Genomic DNA, 13171 nt, shown 5'->3' with positions numbered 1-13171 from the left:
TATTCACTGCATGTACTTGGTTTTTTTACTTCATTAATGAAATTATTGTTTTCGTTGTTGTTGTTATTGTTGCTGATTCCAATGAATGACGAACTAGACAAAAAAGCAACAAGAAAATTCTTCAACCATCCATCGTTGCATATGTTTGTACTTGTAGAAATTTTTACGACGCGCCCTATACACACGCCAAAAGTGCATAAAACTCATACCGAACATCAACATTTATCATGATTTTTTTGCCTATATGGTGCCCAGTTTTTTTCAATGAATTTGGATTTGACGCAATGGAATGATGATGATGGTGATGATGTCCTGTTCCACACAACACAAACAAAACGGGTAAAATATTCACATTGTAAAGGGTGGATACAATCATTGAAATAGCTTTACTTATAACTCTTGGTATTATTTCTTTGAGAGTGAATCCGTGGGTGGAGGGATGGATGGATGGATGGTGGGCTAATCAAAAATCCAAACAGAAATGGCCCATCCACCAACACTCTTCTCATAGTTGTTGATGATCGAATCTGTATGAACTGTGGAAAAAGTTATTGTTTGGTTGTTATTGGGTTTCAAGGTCAATGTGTGCGTCGTCGTCATCATCGTCCATAGTACATTGTCATTCTGGATATGGCAGCCATCATCATTATTAAGGTTGGTAATGGTAATGCGCCTGACTGAATGATCATCGTAATAAAACCAATAATCTCGCGATACAAGCAAAAAGGAAAATGTTTGTTGATGATGACGATCATCAAACTCTCTATTTCTATTTTTCTTTTGCTTTCTCTCGCCCATACAACCAAAGGCACAATGATCGAAAACTTGCAGTTCTTACTTATTCTGTAATTCCAAACAAACAATAACGTTTCATGTTTTTCTCTTTTTCAATACCAAATGAACAAATTACATTGACAGTGCCATCTATCAAGGATTCAGGAACCTATCTGTGAAATTTTTTCTGGTTAAATTTTATTTTTTTCTTTAACTATTCCAACTTAGGTACAATAGAAAACTAAATGAGCACAATGACATCGAAAAAAATCATTTCATTAAATTTAGAAAAAAAAGTTAATATGAAAAACTAATCAATCATTTAAAATGATATACACAATGGTGCAATGCAATAGTTGTAATATTTTTTTATTATAATTATTATTATCATTGTCAGCCACTAAGCAACGAGCGTTGATGATTGTTGAGTCTGTATCTATTATTGCAATTAATTAAATGATTTTTGTTGACTGAAATTTATTTTTCTTTTGAATCAATATTGTTTGTCTGTAAAAATATCGAATGACAATGAAGATGATGATGATGATATTACAAGATCGAATTCCAATTTTAAATCCGGATATTGAATATTTATATCATTGATTGTCATTGAATAGATTTATTTATCCATGACGATTATCAATTTGTTTGCTATTATGAATTCATGATAAATTCAATCAGTTTTGTTCATTCATATGTAAATAATAACATTTATCGTTTCATTGACATTTATTTGCCTTGACAATGTCATTAATACAATTAACATTTTTAATGTTTATTATGATGAATATCATATAACAATGATTACGATCTTTATATTTTATTTTATTACATATTATTCATATAGCGAGAGTGTATGTGTGTGTTCCACATTGTTTGGAACTAATAAGTTTTTTTCTTCCAAGTTTGCCATTGAACTTTTTTGAAAAGAATTGTTTCATTTAATCGATTGATTACGGATGAAGCTATACTACGCGCATATGATACCATCTAGTGTTGACGATTATTGTCATTTGAAATCTGGATCCTTCAGCAAATAATAAAAAAAACCAGGCATTGCATTTATTGCCCATTTTTATTGTTACGGATCCTTTGTTGTTATCGCTAAAAATAAACACGTAGTCAGTCAACCTGTTGTGATAGTTTAATTTTAATTTTTTATAATTTTCTATTCATCGACCAATTTTTCTTAGAAAATCATCATTATATTGATCCATGATCAATGATCGGCTTTCAATGAAGGTGTTTGTTATCGATACGATGTTTCTTTAATTTACAATAATCTTTTTTATGTTGATTAATGAATCGATTCATTAATTGACAACGACAACAACGATCATTATCTATTTCCAATGTCATTTGATAAGCAAAGGTTAATGAACGTATCAAGCTTATATTATTATCATCATCATCATGATTTGGTTACCCGAAAATCAATGAAATAAATAAAATTTTCTCATTAAACTTCATTGATCAAATACAGTGTTGATATTTTTTTGTTGGCACTCATCAATAATCAAAGCATTTGATTATAACCAAGTAAGATAAATGTTATTAACTGCGATAACATTTTTTCATATTTTATTTTGATTAAAATATATCATCATATTGTTTTTCTAGATTTCTATTCTGATTAATCGATGGTAATTGTCTCGACTATCATTTATTAGTTATAATCATGTCGAGCCTGATATCTTCTTTCTGTCATGTGAGTTTATTTATAATTTTTTGCATATCATCAAACAATCAAACTTTTTTGATTGATTAATCAATCGATCAATAGATTTTAATCTGAAACAGTGAAAAAATTCCAAATCTAATGATAACCTCTTTCAACATTTGTGAAGAATAAATTCAATTTTTTCCGGACCATATTATCATCAATATTATCATCAACACAGTTAAGTGAGTGGTTACAATCAAATCGATTTTCAAAATATCCTCAATATGTGTTGACATGCTAATCGAAAAATGAATGAAAGTCTAAATGAACATATGATTATGCGAATGTTACAAAGTTCAAGATAAACCTATTGATGCCTATTTTTTAATACTTTCTGTTAAAACCTATATTACAAAAATGAAAATATATCCATTCATAACGATTCTCTTTACATGGTCATTGTATTGGCCTTCAACAATGAATGTCTATTGTGCCAATATCAATGATGTCGATGTCAACACGCTCAAACTTGTCATTTTAGTATGTAGTTTGATGATCATCAAATGAGAAAACGTTAATTTTCTTTTCTTTTCTCTAATTTGATTAACGATTATAGATTCATCGTCATGGTGATCGAACACCGATCGAAACATATCCACGTGATCCTTATCGTGATGGTTCAAAATATTGGCCTGATGGCTGGGGCCAATTGACATCGGTACTGTTTTGTGTATAAATTGATTGCAATACAAATTGAAATTTTTGTAATTCAAAAATTTAGAATGGAAAAAATAGAATGTACAATTTAGGATTATATCTATCTAAACGTTATAGCAATTTTCTTGGCCAAACACCGCATGAAGTATCTATTCGTAGTTCAGCATCTGATCGTTGCCTGGAAAGTGTTGAATTAATTCTCGCTGCATTATATCCGCCTGTTGGACGATGGAAATGGAATGATAATTTTGGTCAAAAATGGCAACCATTTCCCATACAAACAGTTCCACATGAAAATGATGGGGTAATTTTATTTTTGATCATCTGAATTGTTTTCCAAACATTAATCTTCCAATCGATAGATGTTATATCCAGAATCTAAATGTAGAAAAGCCGAACAAATTGAAGCGGATATATATAAATCGGAACCAGTCCTCAAATATTATAATCAAATGAAGGTAAACAGTAATTGTTATTCAAAAAAAAATTATCAAAAATTTTTATTAATTCGAAATTATTTTTCAATTCACAGTCAACATTATTATATGTACAAGATAATACTGGTTATGAAAATGTTGATCTTATAAAAGCGGAAGAAATATTTGATTCATTATTGATTGAAAAGATGAATGGTTATAAATTACCAGCTTGGGTTGATTCGAATGTATTTGCTAAACTTAAAGATATTGCCGATAAAACATTCATATTCGCTGGAATGACAAGAGAGATTCAAAGATTTCGTACCGGATTACTACTATCCAATATATGGCAACATATTTCCAATCATGAATCTGTGGATAATGATGAACGTCGTCTTTATATCTATTCGACGGTATATTTATCTGTAGCCAACCGAACTGAATTTATTTTTTTTTAATTTTTTTAGCATGATAACCAATTATCCGTTTTTATGAGTGCATTGAACAATTTCAATGGTTTATCACCACCATTCGGATCATCGATTATGATCGAGATACATCATAATCATACGAACGAACCATTTATCAAGATGTTTTATTTGAATGAAACTGAAAAAGAAAAACCTTATCCTCTAGAATTGAATGATTGCATACGAATCGGATCGAATCAGGACCATTGTACCATTTCAAATTTTTACGAAACAATCAAAGATCTATTACCAGACAACTGGGATGTTGAATGTCAGAATCAATCACAATCTACCGAAGCTGATCGTATGTATCGAATCAGAATAAATTTTAGAGATTTTAAATTAATTTTTTTTAAATAATTTTTTATTTGCAGCATTAAGTATTTATCTACTTTTAGTCACCATTTCACTGACCATATCTGTAATGTTATTTTTTATATATCTAATTTTAAACCACCGACGTTATGGATCATCATATCGATTGTTACCCATAAATAGTTGATATTTAAAATAAGTGATAATTGAAAAATTGTTTTAAAAATTTTTATTTATTTTCTTTTGAATAAAAAATAATAAATCAATATGAAAAGAATAAATGCCAAAAGTAATACCTGTGTGAAAATTCAGAAAAAAATAAACAAAATTAATGATTTGAATAAAATTAAATCAATAAATTGAACAACAAAACAAAAGAAATCAGTGTAACTATGACTTTCATTAATCATGTGTTTGTTTACAGAAATTCTGTAAAAACATTCAATCATGATTGATGTGTTTTTCATCCTAAAATTTTATATTTTAATTCTCCTAATCGGAGATACACTTACCATTTGAAATCTTAAATTCTTTGATTCCTTTACATTGTTCTAAATACCCTGTGCATGAAATAGAATGAAAAAGTAAAAATTAACAAAATGCTGAATTACAATTGAATTTGTGGAAAAAAAGAATGTTTTCAGAACGCTGTGGGAAATATGTATAGACTAATCAGAGATATTTGTCATAAACAATGAACATGAATTATCATCAGATATTGAGGAAAAAGAGAGAAAAGAATAAATTATTTGCTTACCTTTGTCGAATAAGAAAAAAAGATCAGCACGAATAATTATTTTGGTTGATTATTACTCGATTGATCCAGTCCGTTAAACTTATTACGAACGTTTTAATTTTCTATGTTATATCTCGGTTCGGAACAAGTTTAACAGAATGGAATCGAGTTTTGTTGTTGGAATACGTCCAAAAAGGGGATAACAAAGTAAATTAAGCAAATATCAATTAGACAAATGACTTTTTGAATTTATCATTTCATTTCGACAATATTCTATAAATCAGAGCATTTCAAGAATCACATTGAAGCATACATTGTGTTTGCTTCAATCGTTGAGAGAGTTTATTCATCATCTTAAATAGAATATTGAAATCGAACGAGCGTTTGATTAATTGGAAAAATGATAAATCTCAAAAAGACCATAGTCAATTTAATTTGCAGGGAGAATATGAAAAGGGAAAAGTTTGGACATAGCAAAAACAAACCTCGATTCCTCAAAACGAACAATTTTGATGGAAAAAGCAAATGGCAAAATATTTATTAGATTTTCGGATAATTTTTTAATGTCATTATAAAAAATATGAAAATGATCAAATTTTAATGCTTATTTTCCTTTCTTGGCTTTAATTTTTCGCAGGTAGAATTCCAACTCTTTTCCTTCGAGAATGTAGCCATCAGCACGACCAACTTGACCCGGACGAGAGGAAAGACAAGCTATATAAATATTTGTTGATAAGAAAAATAGTTGAAAAATGAAATCAATAATTTGGTACCAAAAAATTATAATCCAAACAAGGTGGATTGGTGCATGTGTGCATGCCTTACACATGGATCGATATAATACAAGTTAAAATCGATTCAAAAGCAAAAACTTACCTAAAACACGACCAGTCATAAATTGTTCTTCAAGTGCCTGTTCAACTTTGGCATACTTTTGACGAAGCTTATATTTCGAATGTTCAGCCTTGGCAGCCATTTGATCGGCAACTTCTTGTTCAGCTTGAGTCTAAATGGATGAAAATTAATTATTAATATGGAAATGTCGGCTTAATTAATAAACTAAATCAATCATCATTTCAGAAAAAATTTCATCTATCATAGGTTATTCAGCCGAAAGATGGTATATATAGATTTGCTCATCATTAGCAAAAGAAACATTTAGAAATATTGGAAAATAACACTCACCAATTTGACTCCTTTTTTACGACCCATCATCATTGCATAATGGCCTTCGTACCATGTTCGAAACGGTGTAGCATCGATAAGAACAATACAATTCTTGACCAATGTTTTAGTACGAACCAATTCGTTATTAGATGAATTATAAACCACATCTACAATACGGGTCTTACGTGTACAATCTAACAGATAAAGAAAGGCGAAATAATTATCAACTAAATAAAATTAAATCAAATTTATTACGTTCAGAAGCCCAAGAAAAATTGCCATGATCAAGACGTAGGGCACGATGTTTACAATTTCCACCACGTGTACGAACCAAATGAATTCGCTTAACACCAATCTGTGAAACAAATGAAATTATTAGTGAGAAGTAATTGAAAATAAATTAGCAGATAATTTTATAAAGCTCAGGTAGAATGGATATAATTTCATCAACAAAAATGATTGCAGATGACACGCATGAAATTCATCATTAAATTTACAAGGAACTAAATCGCAACATTTCAAAATTTTGATCGAAAAATTCTTACCTTGGTATTAGCTGCTGGGCGTCCCAATTCGAACTTACGCTTCTTGCGAATTGGTTTACGTTTGCCACCAGTAGCTCTTCGTTTATGCCAATGATTACGTGAAATACCTGAACACAAAAATCAGAAATCGAAAAGAAATATGAGAATACAAGTCGAGCATGGCCAACATGACTATATTTTTGATCTTTTTCATTGCAAAAATAAATAAAACCTAGCTAAATTAATGTCTAACAGTAAAAACGTTTCTTATTGATTAATTTGAGACTAATTTCAAGAAAAAATTCGGGCCCTAACATCGATAAATCATGAAAAAGATCGGAGAAATGGTCAAACATGCTTACCCATGTTGAACTCACGCCGGAAAAGGCTAAAGCATGCAGTCGACTTTTTCTTTGCAGCAGTCTTCCTTTCGACGCGGCTGGAAACGTGAGCATGCTCATTATTGGATATCGATAGAACCATCTATCGTTCAATGCTCGAAATTGAATCTAACTATTATGGTTGAAATAGAGTGTGCAATGAATTATGTTAAAATAGTTTCGAATGATTGTTATTGAACTAAATTGTTTCGATCTTCTAATTTTGTTGAATCTTCTCTTTTATAAAAATTTTAGCTTTGAATATGATTAAATTGTCATCTGGACACGACAATAAAACGAGCAAAAATAGTCATAAAAATGGAACAGCTCATGAAAAATCAGCACGTGAGAAGAATCCTGCGTCAAGCAGTACAATTGTGGCTCATTTTGGCGCCGATTCCGTTAAAATGATTGCTGAATCTAATGGTATCGCAAATTTATCCGATGATGCGGCTAGATTCCTTGCAGATGATATTACAATGAAGCTGAAATGTGTAGCTCAAGATGCTATGAAGTTTGTCGTTCATGGTCGACGCACGATGATATCAGTTTCAGATATTGACCATTCGTTGAAGCATAAAAATATTCCGCCTATGTTAGGTTATACAGATAAAGAGTTGCTTCCATTCCGCTTTGCATCTGGTGGTGGAAGAGAATTATATTTTCAAGAAGAAAAAGAAGTTGATCTTCCTGATATACTTGGCATGTCTTCGTTGGCCAAACTGCCTCAAGATGTAGCGATCAAATGTCATTGGCTAAGTATTGAAGGCGTTCAACCGGCCATACCAGAAAACCCTCCACCATTATCGAAAGATCGTCTTCGTTTAGATGGTATTGATCCATCAATGGTTTTGAAGCTTCAAAACACACCCGGTATTCAAACTAATAAATTCATTACACAAAAACCGAAGAAAATGGTCGAAGTTATCAAGGTTAAACAATATGCCACTCATGAATTATCGATGGAACAACAGCTATATTATAAAGAGATAACTGAAGCCTGTGTTGGTTCCGATGAAAGTCGACGCATCGAAGCCCTTCAAAGTTTAACTTATGATTCTGGATTACATCAAATGCTTCCTCGATTATGTACATTCATCTCGGAAGGTGTCAAAGTCAATGTTGTCCAAAATAATTTAGCTTTGTTGATCTATTTGATGCGAATGGTTAAAGCCTTGCTAGATAATCATAATTTGTATCTGGAAAAATATCTTCACGATCTTATACCAACGGTATTGACATGTGTTGTATCCAAACAGTTATGTTTACGGCCCGAACAGGATAATCATTGGGCATTAAGAGATTTTGGCTCTCGTTTAATGTCGCAAATCTGTAGAAATTTCAATACAAATACAAATAATATTCAAGTTCGTGTTACTCAATTATTGAGTCATTCATTAGACAAAGAACGTATTGCTTTATCATCTTTATATGGTGTGATTGCCTGTTTATGCGAAATGGGACCCGAAGTTCAACGAGCTTTTCTACTGAAACGTGTCAAAATGATTGGCGATCGTATCCGTACCAATGTGGAAGGTATGAACATCTCGTCTGCTGATAAGGCCGCTGCTGGCCATATTGAATCACTCATACTTCGAAATTTACCAACGACCATTAAGAATCTACGTTCACCTCCTGACATCGTTGAAGAGTATCGTCAAGAATATGGATATCTAGGTCCACAATTACATATGGCTGTCGTAAACCAACGTTCAAAAGAGGGATCAAATACACATCGAATCAATAGTAATAGCAATTAATATTTCATTGAATAACTCTTAACAATTTTATTTTACAGTTTCAGGTAATACTCAATCGACGAGTGGTTCAAACCTTCCGTATCGTCGTGTGAATAATTTATCATCAGTTTCGACGTCCCAACAAGCAAAATATACTATCATTTCGTCAACACCTGGTTCATCCACCGTCGGATCTGCAAGTGGAAGCAGTACTGGATCGGGTAATGTAACGATGTATCGAATGATTCCAGCCACACAAGGTGGTAGCGTTCAAACGTCCATTCGAACTACGGGCTCTACAACAGGTCATCCACATCAATATATAAATATCAAAACTGTTCAACAGCAATCCGCAAGCAACATGCCTCCCCCACCACCAACGTCTTCCTATTCAACATCATCTTCTTCATCATCGTTTAATCATCCAAATTAGCTCGAATTGAAAATTACATCAATCAAATTGATATTTTATATTAACAAATTTAATCACTCATTGTGGATAACTCATCGCTATTGCGACTGTATACAATTATTTCCCAATATCGACATAAATCTTTGTAAAACTATTATCATTATAATTCAATCGCATTATCAATTAATTAATCGATCTCGTATATTTATTCAACTGAGAATCTATCCTCTTTGAATAATATTTTGGTAAATAGATTAAAACAGTCATTTGGTTGTATAAATGTATGTACATGTATGATACATGGAACAGTTTCAATTAATAACAGATTCCTGTACAATTCGTTTCTGTTTTTAATGTAGTAAATATGAAGATTTTAGCTTTTTTCAAAAGATCATGGTGAATTTCGAAATTTTAGAATGCTTGTAATTAAACATTTTACACGGTTTCTTGTAGAACGCAGACCATCTTGTGTGTGTTAATGTCAGGATAGTAATTTGTTGTTGTTGGCCGCAATTGTTGAAGACAATGTGATGAATGATTTATCCAATTGATTGATGTCATCGTTGATCGTTTGTAATAGTTGGCAACTTGTTTGTAATGATTTTTGTGTGGACAACAAATGTCGAATGATTTGGCTATAGTTTTTTTCAGCGAACAAATATGGTGAACAGGACACTTTGATTAAGTTTCGTTTAACCTGTTCATTACTTTCCTCTGTTAATGTGTTGAAAATCAAATCAAATCAAATGGTCAAAAAGCTCAAAATAAATACTTACTTAACAATGAATGTAGAAGGCTGTTTTTACAAAATGGCATTGAAATAAGTACATGGGCGAATTTATGATCATAAAACAAGATTGATGAAATCAAATTGAACAACAATCAAATTTGATTTAGATTAAATAATCAAACATAAATCATTCTACTTACGAATTATTTTGATGACAATGTGTCGTCATGGAATCTGAAGATGAAAAGAAAATATTTGTTTAAATAATTAGATAAATCATCATTCACAAATTTACCTTTTAAAATGGGTCGATTTTGAGTCTCCGATGCTAATATTGATGATGACATCGATATTGTACATTTAGATCCGTTTTGTTGTTTGATTAACGCATTGTCGATTGTCATTTTGGTCGCATTAGTTTCGGTCATGCTGTGTTGTTCATGACCAATGGAACTAGTAAATGTTTGTTCAACACCTTCAGTGATTTCCTTCTCAGCAATAGTAACATCATCAATAATTTTAACCTGATCAGGTTGATCATCATCTGATTCGGAAGCTTCGCCAACAACAACAACAGCCGACAATTTATTATTGCTGTTGTTGTCTTTACGATGTACCGATGTCCTCAATTCTTTTGCATTATTATTATTACTACGACCAGATCTACGATGCATTGTTGCTATCAACGATGATGATAATGGTGTCTTGTTCGTCGTCTTCACAAATTCGAAAAAATATACAAAGGAACGAAAATCAAACATACAAGAGCAAACAAATGAGCAAATATCATTGATTAAAAAAAATAATGGTACAAATAAAATAAAACAAATTTTGAATAGAAAAGGAGACATTTACCAAATGGGAAAACAAAAGCTTGATGCAAAATATTTATTGGGGAAGTGCTATGGTCGGTATTTGCCAAGTTTTTTCCCCTTTGCCGATAGTTATTTGATGTAATTCGATGAAGATGATGATGATGTCCTGATTAGCTTGACCTGCTGCTACTACGGGTCGTAAATGATCGTAAAACTAACATCAATGATAATAATAATAATAATGTGTGATGAATAAAAGATCAGAAAAAAAACAAAACAAAAGTAAATACCTTTGTGAAAAAAGAAAGGGGAAAAAATTAGCACCCCAAGGGCCCGAATAAGATTATTTTTTTCACTTTAAACATCTCAACGCATCCATCAATAACAATCAAAAATTTTTTTTACAAGTGTGATAATAGCGATGTCGACATATATTTTTCTATCAGCCAGTTCCATAGATTCATGTATGTATACATTGGAAGGACGAATCATATAATCGATTGTCGCAACGATTATTTTTTTTCAACACGAGATTAATTGGCGCGAACAATTTTCATTTTTAAAAAATATATTAAATTTTTATTATTATTATTTAGTTTTTCATTCTTATATTACATAACAAAAGAATTTCAAACATTTTTTTTCATCTAATTAAAAAATAATAATTAAACCATGCTGAAAAAATTATAGTCTATAATAATAGAAACTTTTATTGCATAAATTTTCAGTAAATTAAAGGTGAAAAATTTTTTTTGATAAGCTTTTTGTTCTTTGCCGTTGGCCATCGGTGTTTATGAAATAATAAAGATAATGAATATTGTGGCTAATAAACTAAACATTATCATCATCATCATCATCAAGATGGTTATTATTTTTTTAGAATAGAAAAAACTACAAAATGAAAGTGAAAATGTTGTGAATATTTTCATTTTTTTTTTTTGCATAGATATGATATCCATTTATTCAATTATTCCAATCATCATCATCATCATCATCATCATCTTACTTCAGGACAAAAGGATAAACTGAACAAGAAAACAAAAACAAAATGTATGCCAGGGATATTGGAAAGTTGTTTGTTTTCTTTCTGTTTTGTTTTATGCGCTTAGTTAATACACGAACACACCAAGTCATATGATGATCACAGCCGCCGGTCAAAGATGAATAAATATTTGAATGTCCATCATCAATATGATCTCCATAAGGTGGATATTCAATTCATTTCAATTCAATCAAATCAATGGACGAATTTTTTTCGGTTTCATTTCGTTTGTCTTTGTGTGTCAGTCAGATTGTCCATTTTTTGTTTTGTTTCTTGATCATAAGATGTTCAATGTTTGATTGACAACATCATGCCGTGTGTGTGAATGTATGATGGACAATATAATTGTATTATACAATAGTCATCATCATCATTTTAGCTTTAGTTTTAGTAACCAACTGCTGTCAAGAAAATTCCCTTTTTATTTTTTTGAAAAAATTATATAATATGTAATAATGTGAAAAAAGAACACTGAAAAAAAATTAATTTAATCAGCAAATATAAAATGAAATAAAATAAAATGTTTTGTCACTGCAGTAAGTGATTTAGATTTCTATTTCGTTATATTTTTCCGACGAAAAAATTTCCAATTTTTTTTGCCTCTTTTTCATCCTACACAATTTTTTTCTTCTAGTTTTAAGTCAAAAAAAAATTTAATTAGGAAGTTGTATTTTTTCATCCTGAATCAATCATTTTACGAATTCAATGAAGGAAAGGAGAACGAATGTGTCATTTGAGAACAGAAGAAAAATTAAAACAGAAATTGATTGGATTATCCACTTTCGATTAAAATAAAAATTTCGATTAGTCATCATCATTATTTTTAATGAATAAAATAAAATCATTTTCAATATTTAAAGGTGTTCCACAATAATAATAAATCTCTGCTTTCAATAGACAATGATTGATCGATAAGAAAAAAAAGGTAAAAACAACAACAACAACAACAAAAATCCAAACATCCATTCATCTTTTTTTTTGCTTTAAAATATTAAACTTTAAACATTCAAATTATATTTGCGCCCATTCTCTCGATGTTCGTGCTTGTTGTGTTGGTGAATGATAAAATAATTCCTGAATTTTTTTTTCCCATTATTATGTCGATCATGATCAAGGCTGAATTGTTGTATAGTGTGTTGAATTAAGATTTTCCTACCTAATTACGTTGAAAATAGTCAACGTTGGATCAAAATCGATTGAATTCTAAACAATTGAATGGGTGGTGTTGGTGATGATGATGATGATGAAGGGAGGTAATTTAGACTGAC

At 30.7% G+C, this 13171-nt stretch overlaps 4 protein-coding genes across 4 annotated transcripts; 2 read left to right on the top strand and 2 right to left on the bottom strand.

The window, feature by feature from the left end:
- Positions 1 to 1686: 1686 nt before the first annotated feature.
- On the top strand, positions 1687 to 4735 carry LOC113791933 (prostatic acid phosphatase-like). Its single transcript, XM_075823109.1, has 9 exons — positions 1687 to 2313; positions 2395 to 2482; positions 2558 to 2977; positions 3054 to 3155; positions 3219 to 3458; positions 3517 to 3612; positions 3687 to 3986; positions 4041 to 4347; positions 4418 to 4735. Exons 3-9 carry the CDS (start codon positions 2855 to 2857, stop codon positions 4543 to 4545), a joined length of 1296 nt encoding a protein of 431 aa, XP_075679224.1. The 5' UTR covers positions 1687 to 2313; positions 2395 to 2482; positions 2558 to 2854; the 3' UTR covers positions 4546 to 4735.
- Positions 4736 to 5601: 866 nt separating this feature from the next.
- RpS8 (ribosomal protein S8) lies at positions 5602 to 7277 on the bottom strand. The gene is made up of 6 exons (XM_027341784.2): positions 7148 to 7277; positions 6807 to 6913; positions 6517 to 6616; positions 6280 to 6455; positions 5971 to 6100; positions 5602 to 5808 (listed from the first exon to the last, which is right to left on the bottom strand). Exons 1-6 carry the CDS (start codon positions 7266 to 7268, stop codon positions 5699 to 5701), a joined length of 744 nt encoding a protein of 247 aa, XP_027197585.1. The 5' UTR covers positions 7269 to 7277; the 3' UTR covers positions 5602 to 5698.
- A 44-nt stretch (positions 7278 to 7321) lies between these two features.
- On the top strand, positions 7322 to 9478 carry Taf6 (TBP-associated factor 6). Its single transcript, XM_027341780.2, has 2 exons — positions 7322 to 8911; positions 8964 to 9478. Exons 1-2 carry the CDS (start codon positions 7429 to 7431, stop codon positions 9335 to 9337), a joined length of 1857 nt encoding a protein of 618 aa, XP_027197581.1. The 5' UTR covers positions 7322 to 7428; the 3' UTR covers positions 9338 to 9478.
- Positions 9479 to 9499: 21 nt separating this feature from the next.
- Positions 9500 to 11335, bottom strand: LOC113791935 (uncharacterized). The gene is made up of 6 exons (XM_027341785.2): positions 11152 to 11335; positions 10902 to 11075; positions 10342 to 10762; positions 10247 to 10280; positions 10093 to 10112; positions 9500 to 10030 (listed from the first exon to the last, which is right to left on the bottom strand). Exons 3-6 carry the CDS (start codon positions 10718 to 10720, stop codon positions 9798 to 9800), a joined length of 666 nt encoding a protein of 221 aa, XP_027197586.2. The 5' UTR covers positions 10721 to 10762; positions 10902 to 11075; positions 11152 to 11335; the 3' UTR covers positions 9500 to 9797.
- Between the last annotated feature and the right edge of the window lie 1836 nt (positions 11336 to 13171).

This window comes from Dermatophagoides pteronyssinus, unplaced genomic scaffold, assembly GCF_027571235.1.
Source record: "Dermatophagoides pteronyssinus isolate colony J.1.1.1.1 unplaced genomic scaffold, Derpt_VIB-CSIC_2022.12 sq0023, whole genome shotgun sequence".
NCBI classification, from domain to species: Eukaryota; Metazoa; Arthropoda; class Arachnida; order Sarcoptiformes; family Pyroglyphidae; genus Dermatophagoides; species Dermatophagoides pteronyssinus.
The sequence above is the reverse complement of the archived record's forward strand: the minus strand, read 5'-3'. Positions and strand labels throughout refer to the sequence as shown.

Excerpts from the sequence above, each read along its gene's own strand:
- LOC113791933 (XM_075823109.1), top strand. The coding sequence starts at position 2,855 with ATGAAAATATATCCATTCATAACGATTCTCTTTACATGGTCATTGTAT. Across the intron at positions 3,987-4,040 it reads GTCTTTATATCTATTCGACG|CATGATAACCAATTATCCGT; the intron begins GTATATTTATCT and ends TAATTTTTTTAG. Across the intron at positions 4,348-4,417 it reads ACAATCTACCGAAGCTGATC|CATTAAGTATTTATCTACTT; the intron begins GTATGTATCGAA and ends TTTTATTTGCAG.
- RpS8 (XM_027341784.2), bottom strand. The coding sequence starts at position 7,268 with ATGGTTCTATCGATATCCAATAATGAGCATGCTCACGTTTCCAGCCGC. Across the intron at positions 6,456-6,516 it reads TTTTTCTTGGGCTTCTGAAC|ATTGTACACGTAAGACCCGT; the intron begins GTAATAAATTTG and ends TTTATCTGTTAG. Across the intron at positions 6,101-6,279 it reads GTAAAAAAGGAGTCAAATTG|ACTCAAGCTGAACAAGAAGT; the intron begins GTGAGTGTTATT and ends TCATCCATTTAG.
- Taf6 (XM_027341780.2), top strand. The coding sequence starts at position 7,429 with ATGATTAAATTGTCATCTGGACACGACAATAAAACGAGCAAAAATAGT. Across the intron at positions 8,912-8,963 it reads AAATACACATCGAATCAATA|TTTCAGGTAATACTCAATCG; the intron begins GTAATAGCAATT and ends TTTATTTTACAG.
- LOC113791935 (XM_027341785.2), bottom strand. The coding sequence starts at position 10,720 with ATGCATCGTAGATCTGGTCGTAGTAATAATAATAATGCAAAAGAATTG. Across the intron at positions 10,281-10,341 it reads AAATCGACCCATTTTAAAAG|ATTCCATGACGACACATTGT; the intron begins GTAAATTTGTGA and ends TTTCATCTTCAG. Across the intron at positions 10,031-10,092 it reads CCTTCTACATTCATTGTTAA|AGGAAAGTAATGAACAGGTT; the intron begins GTAAGTATTTAT and ends ACACATTAACAG.